Source organism: Aricia agestis, chromosome Z (genome assembly GCF_905147365.1).
Source record: "Aricia agestis chromosome Z, ilAriAges1.1, whole genome shotgun sequence".
In the NCBI taxonomy this organism is placed as follows: Eukaryota; Metazoa; Arthropoda; class Insecta; order Lepidoptera; family Lycaenidae; genus Aricia; species Aricia agestis.
The window spans coordinates 38,590,990-38,611,298 of record NC_056428.1 but is presented as its reverse complement, the minus strand read 5'-3'; the positions used below and the strand labels follow the sequence as shown (position 1 = coordinate 38,611,298).

At 36.9% G+C, this 20,309-nt stretch overlaps 1 protein-coding gene across 11 annotated transcripts in view; it reads left to right on the top strand.

The window, feature by feature from the left end:
- The window catches only part of LOC121738511 (protein furry), a 125,129-nt gene that overhangs the window by 68,908 nt on the left and 35,912 nt on the right, over positions 1-20,309 (top strand). For all 11 annotated transcript variants that reach the window (XM_042130618.1, XM_042130617.1, XM_042130616.1 and 8 more), the window contains 6 exons: positions 1,857-1,979; positions 9,079-9,212; positions 9,926-10,027; positions 12,390-12,524; positions 18,876-19,067; positions 19,477-19,568. In XM_042130618.1, coding sequence (XP_041986552.1) covers positions 1,857-1,979; positions 9,079-9,212; positions 9,926-10,027; positions 12,390-12,524; positions 18,876-19,067; positions 19,477-19,568 — 778 coding nt within the window. The remainder of the gene's footprint in view (positions 1-1,856; positions 1,980-9,078; positions 9,213-9,925; positions 10,028-12,389; positions 12,525-18,875; positions 19,068-19,476; positions 19,569-20,309) is intronic.

The following is a 20,309-nucleotide window of genomic DNA, read 5'->3' as shown; positions in this document are numbered from 1 at the left end:
AATGTTGTTTTGGTGTATGTAGCGTATATACATTCATATGCATGTAGAAAAAAACGGTTCTTTCAATATTACAAACAGACACTCCAATTGTATTTATATGGTACTTAGTTTCTTTCTACAATATATTTTGACAAAGATTTTTTTTGTATCAGCAATTTCATGATTTTCTTGAAATCTTTGTATTAAAGTGTTGGAACAGACGATTGCGATTATATTGTAATCTCATTTTTTATGATTGAAATGTACAAGTGCGTCTGTAATAATAAAGGAATGTAAAAAAAAAATGTTTTTATTCTGCATTCAACTAAATTATGATTGTAGAAGAGGGCAGGGATACCTGATGATGATTGTTGAGGTTCAACGACCTTTACTACGATATAGAATAGTTATGCAAGCTCAAAGGCCAAAGCATACACAAACTAAACTAGCAACTCATGAATCATGATACAGCTTTGTGATTGAATTGAAATCAACTCGTGAGCCGACATATGACTTTTGACCCTTTTGTTTGCGTTAATATATTTTGACTAGTCAAGTTATAGTTTATCTTATCTTATATCTTTAAACAAGCAATTCTTGTATATATATATATATATATTTGGAATCTCGGAATCGGCTCCAACGATTTTCATGAAATTTAGTACCTATATAGGGGGTTTCAGGGGCGATATTGATCTAGCTAGGATAGGAATCATTCAGGTGTTTTATCGAATACCGAGCAAAGCTCGGTCAAATAGCTAGTTTTATTCTAATAGCAGTGCATAACCATTGCAATCGAGAGTGTAACTTATCATTATTATAGCATAAAAGTGGTACCAGAGCGATATCTAGTAGTAAATATGAGATCCCCATAGTAAATAATTATTTCGGAGACAAAACATTAAAAAAACGCTTGCCATCTAATTTGTGTAAATTTAAAAGAATGTTGAGGGAGTTTTTGTTGGGGACGCTATAGTTTTGTATAAGCACTTAATTCATATTATATTATGTAGCAGAAACACATTATAATAATATATATTAAGATGTTTGAACATTTAAAGAGACCGTAACTTGCAGTCAAACTGCGTAAGCAGTTTTGCAGGAAGTGTATAACTGTTATGTATACTATAAGATTAAAAGAAAGAAATAAATAAATAAAATAAATAATATTTTAAATATGTACTTGTTTATCCATGGCGAAGAAGAGTCTTTATTTTTTCACAAGTCAGCAACAGACCTCCATTTAAAACCATCCCGATGTAGTGCTTAGTTTTATAGTTTGTATAATGTATACACTATACTATAGTGACTTTAATATAGGATGCCTAGGATTTTCCACAATTTCACCTTTTGAATTTTTATACAGCCCGTCAGTCTCATACATAACGAAATGGCTGCAAACATTTCGTTAAGTGTGAGAGAGATTATGACAAACTTATCTATTATCCTCCGTGGTCCAGTGGTTTAGAGCGTGGCTCTTGCCTCGGAGGTCGAGGGTTTGATTCCCGCGTTAGAAACATGTTATTTCCAAGTTCGGTTAGGACAATGCAGGCTAATCACCTGATTGTCTGACAAGCACGATGATTCATGCGTCGAATGGGCATGTGAAAAGTCGGTCCTGCGCCTGATCTCCGCGCCAGTCGTGTCGGTCTTCCGTACCACTGGGTTATGAGAGTAAAGGAAGAGACGGTGCTCTTGTGTACTGCGGTCTGCGAATACACTCGGTTGGTCGCTACAAAATTACTCCTGCGTAACGGGCCTTGTTCCAATGAAACCGGCCACCGTCACCGAAACCGGCGTGGGAGTTATTATTATTATTAGCCTTAATTAAAGTATTTAATTTGAAACACAAATAGTATAAGTCGTATCTGTTGCAGGTTCGGAGAAAGGTCGCGGCACTTTGGACGTGTTGCTCTGCACAACTTACTGTCGCTCGCAACTTTACCTGTCGCGGCAACTGTCGCAGCTTCACCCGGAACTCACCATGCCCATGTTCTCAGGTAAGAGACATAGTCGGGACAATTTAAGGTGGCACCAGCGGTCACTGACCTTTATAATCTAAACTCTAGAGTCTAGGAGCTATGTAAAAATACTCGTACTGCATTATGTTAAATTTAAGAATAAAATTGAATTATTGTAAAAAAAACAGACTATTATAGTTTCGATTTTGATTTTCATCGGAAAACGTCTTGGTAACTCTTCGTATATGTAATATGATAAACTCCATCTATAATCCGCGCGCGATCAGATTAGGATCGGAATGACAGTTTTATTGACGCGCGCTGACATTTGGCCAGCCGTAGGGTTGACAAACAAAATGACGATTTTGTTCGCGGACATTTCTTTTAAGTTTTGTCTTAAATTTTTTTGTGATAATAATAGCTAATATGTGATATTATTACAGTAATTAATGAATAAAATAATACCTGAATCACAGTCATTGGTAAAATATTACCAAGAAATCTTTTTCATGAAAATGTTGGGTTTGTTCAAAAATAAAAAATAGTAACTGAAAGAGTTGAAGCTGCCACAGGGTTGACCAAAAATACAGTAATATGTATAATGTACAGAATCGGTCGATTACGTATTTTATTATTATTATTTATAAACCTATAAATTAATGTTTAATAATTTTTTGCCAACGCTACTTCATTTAAACTGTCACTCTGATCCCTTTCTGATCGCGCGCGGATTACATTTATGAGTTTGAAGTAACATAATTCATACTCTGTTTACATCGTGTATGCAAAATACGATATCGCCCTTAGACTAGAAACATCTGTCACTTCATTGTCAATCTTGGTTTGTATTATAGAAAACGACGAAATATGACAAGTTTTTTTGACAGGAAGTCAATGACCGCTACAGACAGATTTCCGCGATTTGAGAATAGATTCAAAGGATCAAAGACTTTATTAGCATCCAAGTATTATACATGATACAAACTCAGCACCTTGTACAGGTGGTTACTTATTTAAGTAGTATATTGTTATTATACGAATATGAATAGGAATAAAGTGACATTTTTCTAAAAATTATTCCTAGTTAGATCGATTTATCGCCCCCGAAACCCCCTACTAAATTTCATGAAAATCGTTGCTTGTTTAAAGATATAAGATTACAGTCAGACGGAGAACGGTCACGCGGTCAATTGTTAAGCGGTCAGTTTTGCGTTCTTTGTGTTGTATCATGACGTCAGTATTGCTCCAGTGTGACTGACCGCTCGAAAGTAGAATACGAATGCAGAACACTTGAATGCTGCTCTCTGTCTGATGATGATGATGCCCCTTAGTTCGGTGGAAGTTTTTGCTGTTGTCAGTATAATCTGTGTACGACGCCTATTGAGACTGTTTTCAGTGTGTATGACGCTTATTGACGTTGTTTCAGTGTATTTGACACTTGTTAATATGCGCAGGAAGGAGCGTAATACGATGTACGAGTGTGTTTAGGATGTATATTGGACGCCTGTTAAAACAAGACAGATATCATTTAAAATACCATATTTTTCATTACTCTATGTAAATACGAAGAATACCTACGAATAATAATAAAATCGGCCAAGTGCGAGTCGGACTCGCGCACGAAGGGTTCCGTACCATTATAGAGCAAAATTAGGCCAACACTTGTATTTTTTGTATGGGAGCCCCCCTTAATTTTTTATTTTATTTTAAAATTATTATTTAATTTTAATTAAGGACTATGCGAAAAATTCAAGTACCTACCTGTTGTCATTATTGATATAGTGCAAAAAGGCCAAAAATCACGTTTGTTGTATGGGAGCCCCACTTAAATTTTAATTTTATTTTGATTTTAGTATCTGTTGTTATAGCGGCAACATATGATACATAATCTGTGAAAATTTCAACTTTCTAGCTATTACCGTTCTTGAGTTACAGCCTGGAGACAGACAGACAGACAGACAGACAGACGGACAGACGGACAAACGAAGTCTTAGTAATAGGCACCTGTTTTTACCCTTTGGGTACGGAACCCTAAAAACTAAGAAAGAGTAACTGTGTCAAAAAATTTGTCCACGTGTCTACAAAATGCATGCATACTTTATGCATGTATTCGGTACACAATTTTGTGTAAATATAGAAGTGACAATGGGGATTGTCCATTTTTTTTTAATTTTGCTCATTACAAAAACATTTCGAGGAATAAGGTCAGTGATCGTTTTTCTGTATATAAACGAAAATATAAAAAAAAAACTACTTGCTAGATTTTAAAAAAGTGATATTAGAAACCTCAATATGATTTTTGAAGACCTATTCATAGATACCCCACACGCATAGGTTGTTTCAGTTGTACCTATGGGGACCCCTAAAATATTTAATATTTTGTTCCATTTTTATAGCAAAATCTTAATGCGGTTCACAGATTACATCTACTTACCAAGTTTCAACATTATAGCTCTTATAGTTTCGGAGAAAAGTGGCTGTGACATACGGACGGACAGACAGACAGACAGACATGACGAATCTATAAGGTGCTTATAAAGAATAAAAAATTAATAATTTTTTTTCATTTTTGTATGGGCAAGGGCCCGAGCGTCACGAGTTTCCCCATAGAAAAGTGAAAAAAATTTTTGGTCTTTCAGCGCTGCCACTTTCACAGTAAACTCTCTACAAGGAACACGTACACACCCTAAAGTATTATCACTTATTTTTGTTACACCCTGTATATATATAAAAGAATTGCTCGTTTAAAGATATAAGATTCAGATACCATTTTAAAAAATACACCAATCTTTTAATTTAAAATATTTTAATTTTCTATTATGTTGTATCTTCATTAAGAATACTTTAACAAGCAAACAATTGTTTTTTTTATAAAATATTATATGTCCCGGTAAACATTGTTTTTCCATTAAAGTATTTCGCCCATAGTATTTTATTGAACTGACCAAATAAGTAAGGCACCATGGCAACGTCCATCGCTATCCCGTCGCACAAACAATGGCCGCCGTCAGCCTCGAGTTGTAATAATTAACTATTATTTATTCAGCAAATGCACTTATCAATATAAAAAGTAGCCAGTAGCCGATTCTCAGACCTACTGAATTTTGGTAAAAATCAGTATAAGAAATTTGGTAAAAATCAGTAAAGCCGTTTCGGAGGAGTACGGTAACTAACATTGTGACACGAGAATTTTATATATAAGATAATATTGATGTAGTATTTTATAATTATTATTATTGATGAAAAACAAATGTCTGTTTTAACCTACGTTTTAACACAGTTTTGATTTTTGATCACTGGCATTTTAAGATGGTTTTTGATAAAATAGTTATGATACATTTTATTATCAACAAATATTAAATTACTATGGTACTGACCGTCTGTTATGGGAAATATATAATATCCTTTAATCAATGCTTTACCTAACTCAAAGGGCTTTTCGGTAGTACAGATTTCAAAGACCGTTCAATACCGCTATGGCGGTAAATCCCAGCAGACCAAGCGGACATAATAATTGCTCTATCAATAGCTGTTTGGTCAGGGATTATGATTATAACTATAATTGGTTTTAGTATATTATGTTAACAGTAAAGGTATCACACCTACAACCGCACTCCGAGAAATTTAATGACGATTAAATTAATGAAGAGTTCGACAGATAACGTATGGGGCTTATTTCATAATCTTCATTTAAATACAGGTAAGTAATTAATATTCGTCTCTGGGTGCGGCAGTTAGGATATGCACCACTTATTTCTGTCTTTAAAAATCTTGGAATAAGAAAAAAATTACACAATAATATAAAAAAACTAACTAGTAAAACAAAAATGTCCAAAATCGCCCAAAATAATATCAGAGTTCGGCCATGTCTATTGTATATTATGCTTCGACGTGACGTTACATACGTCTGCGGTCTATGGTTAACAGTCAATAATCAGATTTCGAATTCGCTATTAAGTCTCACTCTAAGGGAGACGGCTATGGTACACTATAAAAATATACAGTAGACTATCTTCTTACTACACTGATAAATCGGAGGCAAGCACATATAAGCGAGATTTCAAATAACTTGAAGTATAAACAATGCAAATAATGCAGTATCTTGTCGTACGCGCGTAAAATCTTTTTATATATGTATAGCAAGGGTAATTTCAAGGACACGACTGAATTACTCTACTTTATTATAATTATACTATGGCTATGGTCACCGAATCGAATTACAAGGGAAGTCAGGGGAAGCCACCGTCAACAATTTGGTACAGATGGACTATCAACCTAAGCATAATATAGGGTAGGAATGTACTATCAGAGAAGTTGATTTATAGGCAGATGGCAGACCAACGTAAATTGGTCGCGTTTTGTCAAATACATCCAACAGATCACAGATCATTGAATTGACATAATCCGACTAAACGTCGTAGGTCCGTCAACTGCCTATGAATCAATTGCTTCGATGGTACATTTAGATTAAAATTAATTATTGTAATTGAGCATACATTCATATTGTATGGGTTTTGGTATCTTTTAGTCTGAGTGTAAACAAAACTTATTGTGGGATGTAACGCTACCAATTTATATAATATTCTTTATTCAAACTCAAACTCAAATTTTTTTATTCAGAATATTTTTTTTCAAATATTCTCTGAACGTCGGGGCTACACAGATGCCTACCACCGGTTCGGGAACTAACCCGTGCGAGAAGAACCGTGCAAATAGACACGTTCAGAGTATATTGGTAGTTTTTTAGGCTACACAGCTATGTGACTTTTTTACTACATCAGCTATGTGACTTTTTTAGGCACATAGCTGATGTAGTACGGAATAATTTAGGCTACTTTTAACCGACTTCCGAAAAGGAGGAGGATTATTTCACTTTTTTTATAAATGAACCAAGGGTTTTTTAATTATCTTTGTTATCACATTTTGCAGACGCGGACGAAGTCGCGTACAACAGCTAGTACATAATTTAATACTAAATATTTTAGATTGTCACTGTGTAATAGGTAAAGTTTCTGAACTTTACCTATTACACAGTGACAATCTAAAATATTTAGTATCAAGGTACACGGTAGTTTCTATAATCCGAAAGCATTAGTCTACGTTTGGTTCTTGCTTATTGCTTGCTTGCTTTGGTGTCGTTTTAAGAAGCCTCTACACGTTGGCCGTGTTTGCCGAACAGAAGAGGACGGCGCTATACTAAAAAAAGAGATTGAATTTTCTGGTATAGCGCCGTCCCTTTCTGTTTGGCAAACACGGCCAACGTGTAGAGCGGCCTTTACTGTTCAACATATACAAATTTCATTTATATTGCTTCTCTTATCTTTAGATCCTTTGACTTGATGTCGTCACATAAGCCAATTTGTCTTAATGAATTCTAATTAACGGTGCAAATATGAGAACCTCAGCGGAGATCTCACATTTGAACTGTTTGGGGAGGAAACTCTAGGTGCATGGGGTTGGGGAGCACATAAGCTTTTTACAGACATATCTAAGAAGCTTATTGAAGCCACCCGAGACCTCAGAGCTGGGAGCTACCTGGCAAAGCGGATAGTAATTGCCATCCAACGTGGCAATGCTGTCAGTTTACTGTGTACACCAGCATTCATAAGCCAAGTTGCCAACGTATAAGCCAACGCCAGATGGCGACGACTTGAGGAAATTTTCCTATTTTAAATAGGTTTATATTTTAATTTTGTATATGTTATAAACAACTAATAAATATTTGTATAAGTTAGGTGGTATTTTTTGTGCTTAGATTGCTATTTGTTATCTACTATAATTAATAGTACAATTTGATATTCTATCAAAATATAGCAATTCTAATTTGAATTTAGAAAAGAGCTTACCTACGGCTCAATGACCTCTTTACCACGTAAACTGCGTGGGTTCATTCGCAAGATTACGCTTCAGAACGTCAGCTACGTATTACAGACACCTAAATCTCAATTGAAATTAACCTTCATGTGCACAAATAAAAGCTCAAACCGATATCATTTTGACTTGGCTTATGAATGACGATTTTCTGTTAGCTACGCCTGAGTAAATATTTTGCAAGAACGGTGTATTTTTTAGGATAAAAAGTAGCCTACGCTTTCTTAATCGAATCCATATTATGAATGAATGAACCACTAAAATACGTTGAGTAACTTTTGAGTTTTGCTTTTGAATAACTAAGAAGGCATTTGCACCCATTGTGGACAATGACAGTATTGTCAGAGCGAAGTAACCGCTCTTCAAATAGGGTAGTTAAATGTCATGGTCGAGCAACCTACGGAAATTTAACTTCTGAATTAAGCACATACGGCATTCCCGTAACATACAACCAACAATATACCTGAAAACAATAAAGAGAGTTGGAACAATCTCGCTGGTGTTCCGGAGTTGCGAAAAAGTTCACTGTACTGAAATTAGAATTCTCAATGCTGGCTGCAAATGGAATGTCGAGTTAAACGTCATTGTCAAAAACACGCTTGCGAATTTTTGATTTTTACTTTTACTGTATGAGTGTTACGTTGTATATGACATTCTCTTTGTGTATGAGCGCGGCGCAGTCGTGCATACAACTTTTTTATTTATGGTTTATTTTTTTCATCGAAAAAAATAAATAAATATAAAACAACTTCCTAAATATTACATGTATATTGTATACAGGCTGTAACAAAACATAGTGATAGTATTAAAGGGTTTGTATGAGTCACCTGTGTACAGTTCAAAATGAAAGGAGCAGCGCTGAAGCCTGAAAGAGTAACTTTTGTTTAAAAAAAAATCATGACGTTGGAGTTCTTGCATGGGCAAGAACAAATGACCAAAAAAATTTGCTAATTCAGTGCTGCTACTTTCACAGTGAACTCTATATAAGGTACACACACATACAAACCCTAAAGTATTATCACTTAGTTTTGTTACACCCTGTATACGATCTATTGCTTAAAATATATTTTAGTAGAGTCAGATAATAATATTGGTTACTTTGGGGCCATGAAGAAGTGCAGGGTCGACGAAGTGTGGCCTGGGGTGACAAGTAGGTTGGAGGGGTCCTAAGTTTTGAGACGTCACACTAGGAAGAGGGGGTGTGACGTACTTTATGCATGGTCCCTTTGTATCAAAAACAAAACTTAACCTGCATCTATTTGTGCAGAAATCACCGCGAGGTTCCAGACGGCGCGTATCGAGGTCCGCCAACTTCTGCTGCAGTACTTGCTGCCGTGGTTGGTCAATATTGAGCTCGTCGATCCCAATGTGCCGCCGGCAAACCCGCTGTCTTATATACAGGTAACTTTAGCGTTATGAGAGGGAAATTTAAGGGTCACAATTTTGAGGTCAGTTTTTTTTTAATGAAAGAAGGGGGCAAACGAGCAAACGGGTCACCTGATGGAAAGCAACTTCCGTCGCCCATGGACACTCGCAGCACCAGAAGAGCTGCAGGTGCGTTGCCGGCCTTTTAAGAGGGAATAGGGCAATAGGGGAGGGTAGGGATGGGAAGAGAAGGGAATAAGGGAGGAAAGGGAAGGGAATTGGGCCTCCGGTAAACTTACTCACTCGGCGAAACACAGCGCAAACGCTGTTTCACGCCGGTTTTCTGTGGGAACGTGGTATTTCTCCGGTCGAGCCGGCCCATTCGTGCCGAAGCATGCCTCTCCCCCATATAATTTCGTCGTGCCGAAGCATGCCTCTCCCACGTATAATTTCGGGATAGGGAAGGGAATTGGGCCTCCGGTAAACTCACTCACTCGGCGAAACACAGCGCAAGCGCTGTTTCACGCCGGTTTTCTGTGAGAACGTGGTATTTCTCCGGTCGAGCCGGCCCATTCGTGCCGGAGCATGGCTCTCCCACGTATAATCATAATTTAGTAGTATTTTAAAAAGATATAACCGACTTCAAAGTTGAACGTAATAATTAGGAATTAAAATTTTCTGTTTCAAAAGCCACTAAACTGATTTTGATGAAGACAAGATGTTGTTACTAACTCTTGATGTTTTTACAGTATTACGCGTCTGAGGCGGGGCGGAGCGGGCGACGGGAGGGGCTGGGCTCAGTCGAGGCCACCGAGATGGTCCTCAACAACCTCTTCTACATCACTGTTAAGGTATGGTAGCTAAGCAGAAATAATATATTGTTACATAAATATTAAAGGTGTAACAAAACTAAGTGATAATACACTAGGGTGTGTATGTGTCCCCTATATAGAGTTTACTGTGGAATACGGTGGATGTGTGTGGTGATTTGTATGGGCAAGCGCCACGCGTCATGAATTTTTCCATACAAAAGTTAAAAAAAAGCTGCTACTTTCACAGCGATCTCTGTACATGGGACACATACACATTACACACCCTAAAGTATTATCACTTAGTTTTGTTACGTTATAACGATACCTGCTTTTTCAAAAGCAATAGTAAGCCCGGGCGCGCACTATAGCGGCCACACCATATTTTCGATGGCCGTCGCGACCTGGCCGCTAGTGCGCGCCCGGGCTATGCTTTGTACGTTATTATTATTCCGTAGTTTTCACAGTACGATACGGTCACGTAAAAGGGACATAAATATTATATTATTATTGTTTTTTCAGTAGCTTACAATAAAATTACTATCTTGCATAGATATAATATAGGCAAGCGCCAAGCAGTAAGAGCGATATTTTCGCTCGATAATCAAAAGACAATCTGAACCAATAGATTAATTACCTCTATGACTTATGTGTTCGCTGACCACACTATAGTGCAGTCTTTCCCAAAGTAGATGATAACGCCCCCTTGGGGCGCTGAAGGTTTAAAGGGGGCGGTGTGGGACCCAGAAAAAATGGGGGTGTTGTGTAGAGGCTTGGGGGGTTCGATTTATTTCATCTGGATACATTTTAAACTGAAACAATGGGGGCGCTAAAACATAATTAGTTCTCAAAGTGGGCAGTAGACAAAATAAGTTTGAGAACCCCTGCTATAGTGACTACGTCATAAAGGTTCCATTAATTTGAGCCAACAAGAACCAGCTCAAATGTCACAAATACGCCGCGACCGTGACACAGTAACGCTAACCCACAAACCCACAGGGGTTAAAAGCTGCGTCGAACCCATACTCGTGGAAAGTAATAGATTGAGCACCATAAAGCATATTCATTCATTCATTAATTCATTGAATAAAACTTAGTCTGGGGCTAAGGCAACATAGGATGAGTAGCCCAATCAGAAACAATTGACATGTAATTGTAACGTTATCGAATGAAAATAGTATGAAAATTGAAAATCTTGTCAGTTCTACTTTTTCGGGATTTGCATAATATTATTCCGTTAAAAGTATTCCTTGTGTTACTGCAGTAACGTTATAAGGTAATGTGTCTGCACTTTAATTAATACGGGATAAAAAGTATCCTATGTCATTTCCCGGGACTCAAAGTATCTCCATACCAAATTTCAGCAAAATAGGTTCAGCAGTTTGGGCATGAAGATCTAACAGACAGACAGGCGCACTTTCGCATGTATAACATAAGTGTGGATGACCTATTTCTGCAAGATTGTAACAAAAATTGTAATCACTTAGCCATACCTTCTTTGGAGTAATAACAAAAAGTGGTTTGCCCTCACCGAATGTTCAGGGCAAGGTCGCCTAATCGCAAGGGGTGGACTGTTTACCCGATCACTCAAACGCTACGCCTCAAGACCACCAGATTTCATCATCATCACCTAGTGAATATCGTCACGCCAAAGGGTTAAGATTTTAAGGGTGAAACGCAAAATTCGCAAGCAGATTAAGATTTATTTGGAATCATTGTAAACTCAACTTTTTTTCATCAAAACGATTCCAGATAAAATTGTTCAAGCTAAAGAGTCGACTCACCTAAACGTTTAAGATGTGGCCCGCGACGAGGCGATGTATAAGGGTAATAGAAAATGTCAAGCAAAAGCGTCTGGTTTTTTGATATTTCAATTTTATACATCGCCAATGTCACTGTATCTAAGCACACTATGCCGAATTTCCGCGGCGGAAGTTCGGCTTGATTCCGCCTGCAATGTATTTTAAATTACCGATGACGCACCATGCCGAAATTCCTTCGCGTTATATTGTATGCGTTTGACATTGCTGACGTAATAATGCGGAATTTCCGCCGCCGAAATTCGGCATAGTGTGTTTAGACACTTAGGTTTCCGTTAGTTTTGTTGAGAACTGGCCTTTACACTTTTGCACACAAAATAACATGTTGTTCTCATTCCAATAGCTTTGTCCACACTGTGCCATCGTCAACAGCGAACGTGAGGCATGCCCAAGACGCATGCCCTCTGACCGTATCCAAAACTTCAAAAATGACAATATTGGCGTTGCATTCCTTGACACATTCAATTATTGAATGCGCCAATATGCAAGATGCTGACGAAAATTGAAGATGAAAGTGCACAGTGTGGACATAGCTTTTGAGCAACATGTACTGCTTCGACACTAAAGTTGAATTTTTCCCGCAGTTCTCTGACAACCATCCCAAAGAGATCGAGGAGTTGTGGTCGACATTGTGTGCGTGCTGGCCCAACAACCTCAAGGTCATCATACGATACCTGATCATCGTGTCAGGGATGGCGCCCAACGAGCTGCTGCCTTATGTGAGTGTTAATTATATAAAAGTGAGATGAGGCATGGAACTTCATATTGACTAAGGCTCGTATAAATAGTCAGTACTTAAGATGCAACCCGGTCTCAAGACGCGGTTCGGCTCTGTGATTGGTCCAAATTTTGACAGCCAACCAATCACAGAGCCTGAACCGTGTCTTGATACCGAGATGCATCTCGAGTACTGACTATTTATACGGGCCTAAGACGTAGGTTACACGTTCAGTTTCAATCTCAGACTGACGTCATATTGATGACAGATTGATGGCCAAAAAGTACATTATAAATAAACGATCAGTCCGTCAATCAAGTATCAACTAGTTAGACGTTCAGTTTCGCGTCAATTTTACCAGATTGATGGACTGAATTGATAACAAACTGAGCGTGTAAGCTACGACTTACATAAGTGAGTGTAGTGGAGTAGACAGTGCAATGTCTGAATATTCAGAAGCACTTTTGCAGAGTGTAACAAAACTAAGTGATAATAATTTAGGGTGTGTATGAGTCCCTTAAGTCTATACACTGCCAAAGTAAAAGTTACTTAGAAAAAGTTGCTTTTACCTTTGTATAGAAAAATTCATGACGCGATCACAAAAAATGTTTGCACCTTCAGCGCTGCTACTTTCACAGTGGACTCTATACAGGGGTGAGGGGACACAAATAACACTCTAAACTCTAAAGGATCACCACTTAGTTTTGTTACACCTTGTATAGTATTCATACACTTCAACTTACACTAACTTCCCTCCACTACTAACTTTTGTTTAGTGCCTCGTCTCACGGTTTTAACTAGATACTAAGTATAATTATATTGCGAGCCGCGATGAGTCGCGGTACTGTTTTGAGTTTGTATTTAGATGAATACAGTAGTTATATTTACCTACCACCAGATACATTTGCTGATTCTGCCCTTATATCCAATGAAAGGATACAATTAATATATTTAGGGCCTGTTTCACCACTTCCTGATAAGGCTATCCACCAATTAACTATAATAATAATAATAATATCTATGGACGCTTCACACCACGTCAGTCTGGCCCCGTGCTAAGTACCTATAGGACTTGTGTTACAGGTACCAGACAACGGAAATATATTTAATACTTTTATACTAAACATATATTTAAGATTTTCATTATATCATACACATATTTAATACACATCCAGACCCGGGAACATTGAAAACTTTTTGCTCCGTCGGCGGGTTCGAACCCGCGACCCCCGGCTTGAGCTACTAACGCGCTCACCACTGAGCCACAGAGGTCGTGAACTTGACAGATTAAGTATGGAGAATCTGTCAAAAAAGTTGAGAATAGCCTATTATTTTATCAGAAAGAAGCCCTTAGCCTTTATAAAGTTACCGACTCTATACAAGTCTGGCTTTCTACAAAATATTAAATCTTCATACTAAAATCATGCTGAAAAGTTCAAAAACGCAAAGTCTTTTGTGTATGACAGGTGATAATTAGTTATAGCAGATATTCGCGTCTAGATTTTCTCCCCTCAATAGACAAAACCGCTGCAACGTTCGATGTTAATAACTTAGGACAATTATACACATTGCGACCGTAGACACACGGTTTTGCGAAAATCACACGACTGTAAAAATTGCAATGGCATTGCTTTGACGAGATAGTATTCGCCACTACACAAATAAACAATTTTTAAGTTTCGTTTTTCACATTTTAACCATTTTTAGGGTTCCGTACCCAAATTGTAAAAACGGGACCCTATTACTAAGACTTCGTTGTCTGTCTCCAGGCTGTAACTCAAGAACGGAAGATGTAACGGAACGGAACGGAATAGCTAGATAGTTGAAATTTTCACATATTTGAATAGTTGCCGCTATAACAACAAATACTAAAAACAAAATAAAATTAATATTTAAGGGGGGCTCCTATACAACAGACGTGATTTTTTGTTTTTTTTTTTTTGCTCTATATCATGGCAACAGGTAGGTACTTGATTTTTTCTTAAAGTTCTTAGTTATATGTGTACTTTAATATTTAATAATAATATTAAAATAAAATAAAAAATAAGAGGGGCTCCCATACAAAAAACACATTTTTTGGCCTGATTTTGCTCTATAATGGTACGGAACCCATCGCGCGCGAGTTCGACTCGCACTTGGGCGATTATTAGTACTTAGCGGCCTTTTTTTCTTATGACGGCAGTATAGTGATCATATTAAATTGTTTGGACTCATAGAAGTTTGATGAAGGAACGAGAAAATTAAAGAGTATAAAGTTCCTTTTCTCGGGAATCAGGACTGATTTTTCAACCGCCAGATAAATTTTCACCTGAGGTTATAATTTTATACGTCTTAGCAATTATGTTTATGCATAATATTATGTTAAAGTGTCATTTTTCAATTCAAAATTATTGGAATCGTTTTGCACTCAGTTTTGCATGACTACATTTTAAAAATTTTATTGCATTTAATCCCATTGACAGCTGTCATGTTATTTTACTTCAATAAAATCACAAGTGTATAGTAATCCTTATTAGTTCGATGGCTCAAGGCATGCCGTAAGGTTGAAGATAAAACAAAGCTTTGACCTGAGCTCATTAATATTATTTTGTACCTAACTCGATGTCTATATTGATTATTCATTTCAGTATTACAGAGTTATACAATCTCCTATTTAACTGCGATAGATGTTTAGTAGAAAATCATAAATATGAAGACATATTTTATTAGCAACAGTCAGCTTCCTCAGCTTCCTCAGCTTCTTCAGCTTCTTCAGCGTAGGAGAGCCATGCTTCGGCACGAATGGGCCGGCTCGACTGGAGGAAAACCGGCGTGAAACAGAGCTTGCGCTGTGTTTCGCCGAGTGAGTGAGTTTACCCCTACCCTATTTCCTTCCCTAGCTCCCCTATTCCCTTCCCTTCCCTACCCACCCCTATTCCCTTCCCTTCCCTGCCTTACCCTCCCCTGTTACCCTATTCCCTCTTAAAAGGCCGCCAACGCACTTGCAGCTCTTCTGATGCTGCGAGTGTCCATGGCCGACAGAAGTTGCTTTCCAACAAGTGACCCGTTTGCTCGTTTGCCCCCTTATTTCATAAAAAAAAGCTTACAAAAAATATCCAGTTCGTACGTTTAGGTTGCCACGAGCAGACAGACACGTAAAACATATCACTTGAGTTTTTTCGGGATCTAAATATTATATTTGACTAGTTGACGCCCGCAACTCCGGTGCGCCAAAATTTGTTTATAGCGCGGCAGCCATACATTTTTTCCCGGCTAATAAATGTCCTATGTCCTTTCCCGTGACTCAAAGTTTATCCTTACAAAATTTCAGCAAAATCGGTTCAGTGGATTGGGCGTTAAGAGTTAACAGACATCGCAATATATTCCGTCGTGGTAAAATAGGAAAGCAAAATGTATGTAATTTAACAAACACTGTAACGGCAAGCCATGAATAGCAATAGGCTACAAAGACCTCAAACGTGCACTCTATTACCGTGTCGACGGCAAATTATTAAAAAACACAAACATTCTCTATAAAGTGAGCCTTTAAAATCAATGTGTGGTTCGACGTTTCGTGATGTTCCCAATTTGTTTAACCCTAGTGGTTGTTTTTGATGTTTCCCTTTTCCGATGCACTTCTGCCTGGGAGGGTTACGAGGGAACTAATTACCGGTTTTCCCTTACAATATAGGGTTGTCAAAAGCCAAAAGTTTTATCTTCGTTTTTATTTATTTTTAATTTTTTTAATTACAATTAATTTAATGCAAATTATATACCGGTTCGAGAACTAACCCGGCTAATAATCTTTGCGTTTTTTTTTTCATAACATACTGGGTACATTACGTACCTACTCTATTTCATCTTCCTATATTCTACTCTGTTTTTATCCAATAAGTATATGGATAATTAAGATAGTTTTGAGTAAGCTAGGATATATTTGACTGCTTAATTGTTTCTTTGACGGTGAGGCAATTTTCATAAACTGCTTTAAAGATTTCGATAAAGTTTTTCTAGACCGCGAGTAGTTTTACATATTTTAATCGCAGAAAAATTAACAATGCTCACCAGTTTTTTTAACCCTGATTATTTAAGGCCAATTAATTTATCTTATCGGGCTGTCCAGTTTTTCGTTTTTGACGACCCTAGCGGTCTAGGGGATTGTGCACGTGAGGTCTTATAGAGGCAGCAATCGGTCTTAAAACATTCGCCTTTGTTCACTAAACACTCGATAGAATCTACTTCAAACAAACCTTTAGGTAAAGGTATGATCAAAGGGAGATCTCTTTTAATCGTGCCACTTTGATATGCAGTTATTTAATCTATATTAATATTATGAAGAGGTAAATTTAATGAGTCTGAGACTTTTTTATAAAATTATCTAACGAGCTAACGGGGCACCTGATAGAAAGCAAGTATGTATCGTAAAGGCCAGCGACGCACCTGCAGCTTTTTTTACTATACAATAATCTATTGTATAGTAAAAATCCTTTTCGTAAAAATAATAATTTCAGTTGATTGGCTATTCTTGTTAGGTACTTCGAAAGTGCTCCTTTAGTCTAAGATATAAAGCCGAAATTAATTGACTGAAATAAATAAAAATACAAGCAATTAAAAAATAATCCAGTAAAATTATAATAAACTGCCAAGTGCGAGTCGGAATCGCGCACGAAGGGTTCCGTACTGATACAGAGCAAAAATAGGCAAAAAATTGTGTTTTTTGTATGGGAGCCCCCCTTAAATTTTAATTTAATTTTAATATTATTATTAAATATTAAAGTGCACATATAACAAAAGAATGTGTAAGAAATTCAAGTGCCCACCTCTTGCCATTATTTATACAGAGCGAAAAAGGCCCAAAAACATCACGTTTGTTGTATGGGAGCCCCACCTTAAATATTTATTTTATTTTATTTTCAGTATTTGTTGTTATAGCGGCAACAGATTTACACAATCTGTGAAAATTTCAGAAGTCTAGCTATAGCGGTTCTTGAGATACAGCCTGGAGACGGACAGACGGACAGACAACGAAGTCTTAGTAATAGGGTCCCGTTTTAACCCTTTGATTTTTGATATTAAGAGGGCTAGTACTAAAAATCAAACATCTTCCTTGTCTCTTCACACTCACGCTCGTCTTTCATATGCCAGGTGAAAAGGACAACGCAGAATCAGCGCCAAGTTAGTTTTACTTGAATGAAAGACGAACTATAATGATTATAAAAAAAGTATTTTGAGCAAATTTAGGTTTTATCGATGCCTTTTTAGATATTGAAAAATATTAAAGAAAAGACAGCAAACTTCGAAGATCCAAGCAAAAATGTGTCTAAAACAGGTTTTTTGTAAAAAAGAAACTATCGAGCATTTTTTCAGTAATCGTGTTATCGTCTTGAGCATTTAATCTTCATGAACTGAAGTTACTTGTGTTATAAAATCAGTTTTCAAGACCTTACAGATTTTGAGATCTAAGTTTAAGTATGTAGTCAAGTTAGGGTCAGGTGCATTCTTAAAATAAAATTATAAATTACGTGCCAAAATTCGTTTATCGCGCGGAAACCGTAAATTTTTCCGGTTACTACTTTATCTATTATACAGGCAAGGCGTTTCTCAGAAGAAAATGATTTACACCTAGTCATAAAAACTCTTTTTTTTGTAAGTCGGTTATAAAAACTAGCTTTTGTGGTATAAAATTGCCTTCTGTAAAGAAGATTTCGTATAGAAATAAATGTTTCGTGAATTGTTTTCTTCAAACGTAAACACAGTTGTTACTCTGTAGGCGTAAGCTACTGAGGTGTTTTGAATTGAAAATATACTTAGTCGCTGCGATAGTATTCTTAATTAGTATCAGAATAGGCAGTATCTGGTATTTCTGATAATTTTACTAAGTGAAATTCTTTAAAAGAGTATTGCTTTACATTAGCAATTTTCTGAAGCAAGTATGAAATAAGTTATTCTATTGTTAGTTAAGTAATTGCGTATGTTTCTGCTTTAATTGTCTATTTAAGTTTTAATTTTATGTGTCTTTAATTATCATCAACTAGCTGTATGACCGAGCTTCGCTCGGTATTCGATAAAACACGAATAAAATGACATTTTCTAAAAATGATTCCTAGCTAGATCGATTTATCGCCTCCGAAATCCCCTATATACTAAATTTCATGAAAATCGTTGGAGTACAAGTATAATAATATGCCTTTTCCCGTCGTCTACTTGATAAATGTACCTGGATTAAAATTTTAAAATGTTATGAACACTCAAATGGTTTTGTTTCAAGAAATTCCGTAACGGAAAAAACCCAACACCCGCCACATCGACCAGCGCGGAGGTGCAAACAAACGTTTTTTATTCATAATAATTGATCATCTTTTATGTCGTACAGGCGAAGCGCGTAGTCCTCTACCTAGCGCGATCGAGACCTGAGCGTCTTCTAGACGAGATGATGACAGAACTACAGACTGTGGAGACACTGAACTGTCTCATAGAGAGAACTGAGACACCGCCTTTCTACCGCCTCACGTCCATGAGGAAGGCTACGTCGGGACACAGCGATGGACCAGGGACGGGATCGCAGGTATGTCTATTCTGTAATATGTGAACAGAGGTTAAAGCTGATCGCGCATTTGTCCGCACCGTACGCGCCGCATTTCGTGACGTCATTGCCTCATTTCATACAACGAATTCTAAAATACGGCGCGTACGGTGCTGACAAAGCGATCACCTTTGTAATATGATAACCTCTGTAATTTTGTTGTGATGTGTGAAGCCCCGTCGATAGGTCACGACCAACTTTAAGTCATACAAGGGGTATGTGATGTTCTGATGTTATAAGATTTTGGCGAAATAGCTACAGTAGTTGAAATGAAACAAGTTCTGTCTAATTATTTTGCGAACTATTACCGGACAAAACTAAAAATTACCCAAAGTCCAAAATATCTTTTGTACCATAAATGTAGAGTAACTGTAATATATTTTTTATTTAGGATGCGACTGGCAGAACAGGCGAATTGGCTCCTGTCGAAAAAGGCACGATCCACACCAAGAGGCACAGTGGCGAAGATCCGGCTAAACAGTGGTAAGATTAACATTAGTGTTATTATTTTATACTAGAGATCGCCCAATGGTTGAAATTCGACCTTAGTTTCAATGTTATCAACAGACTTCAACCATAAATAAAAGAGTATAATTCGTAAATCGTATGTATAGGCTTGTAACTCAAAAATCTGACATTTTTCCTTACTATGTGTGTGTGTTGTAGTGTGTGTAATGTTTTATTTGTTAAAAAAATGTATGATAAAAGCATAATTTCAAAATAATATTAGCTCGATGCACTCCTTCACCATATAAACTATAACTGTGCAAAATTTAATTCGACTACGTTTCCCCCTTTTGCGTCAAAAGGGATACAAAGTTTTTGGCTCATGTATTAATATATAGATATTATACGTAGCAACGGAACTAATAAACCATCAAGAAAAATATTATCATGAATAATGAACTACACTTCAATGTGGAATTATAGCTAAATAAATAAAAAATCGGCCGAGCCATTTCCGCCGGCCGGCCATTAAAGAGCTAAAGTAGGCAAAAATTGTGTTTTTTTTATAAAATTCCCTTAAATACTCATTTTATTTGGTTTTTAGTATTTATCCTTATAGTGGCCACAGAAATACATAATCTTTGAAAATTTTAGAAATCTAACTATAGCACTTCTTGTGATATAGCCTGGAGGTAGACAGACAGACGGACAAACATCGAAATCTCAGTAATAGGGTCCCGTTTTTACCCTTTCGGTACGGAACCCTAATAAAAAGTA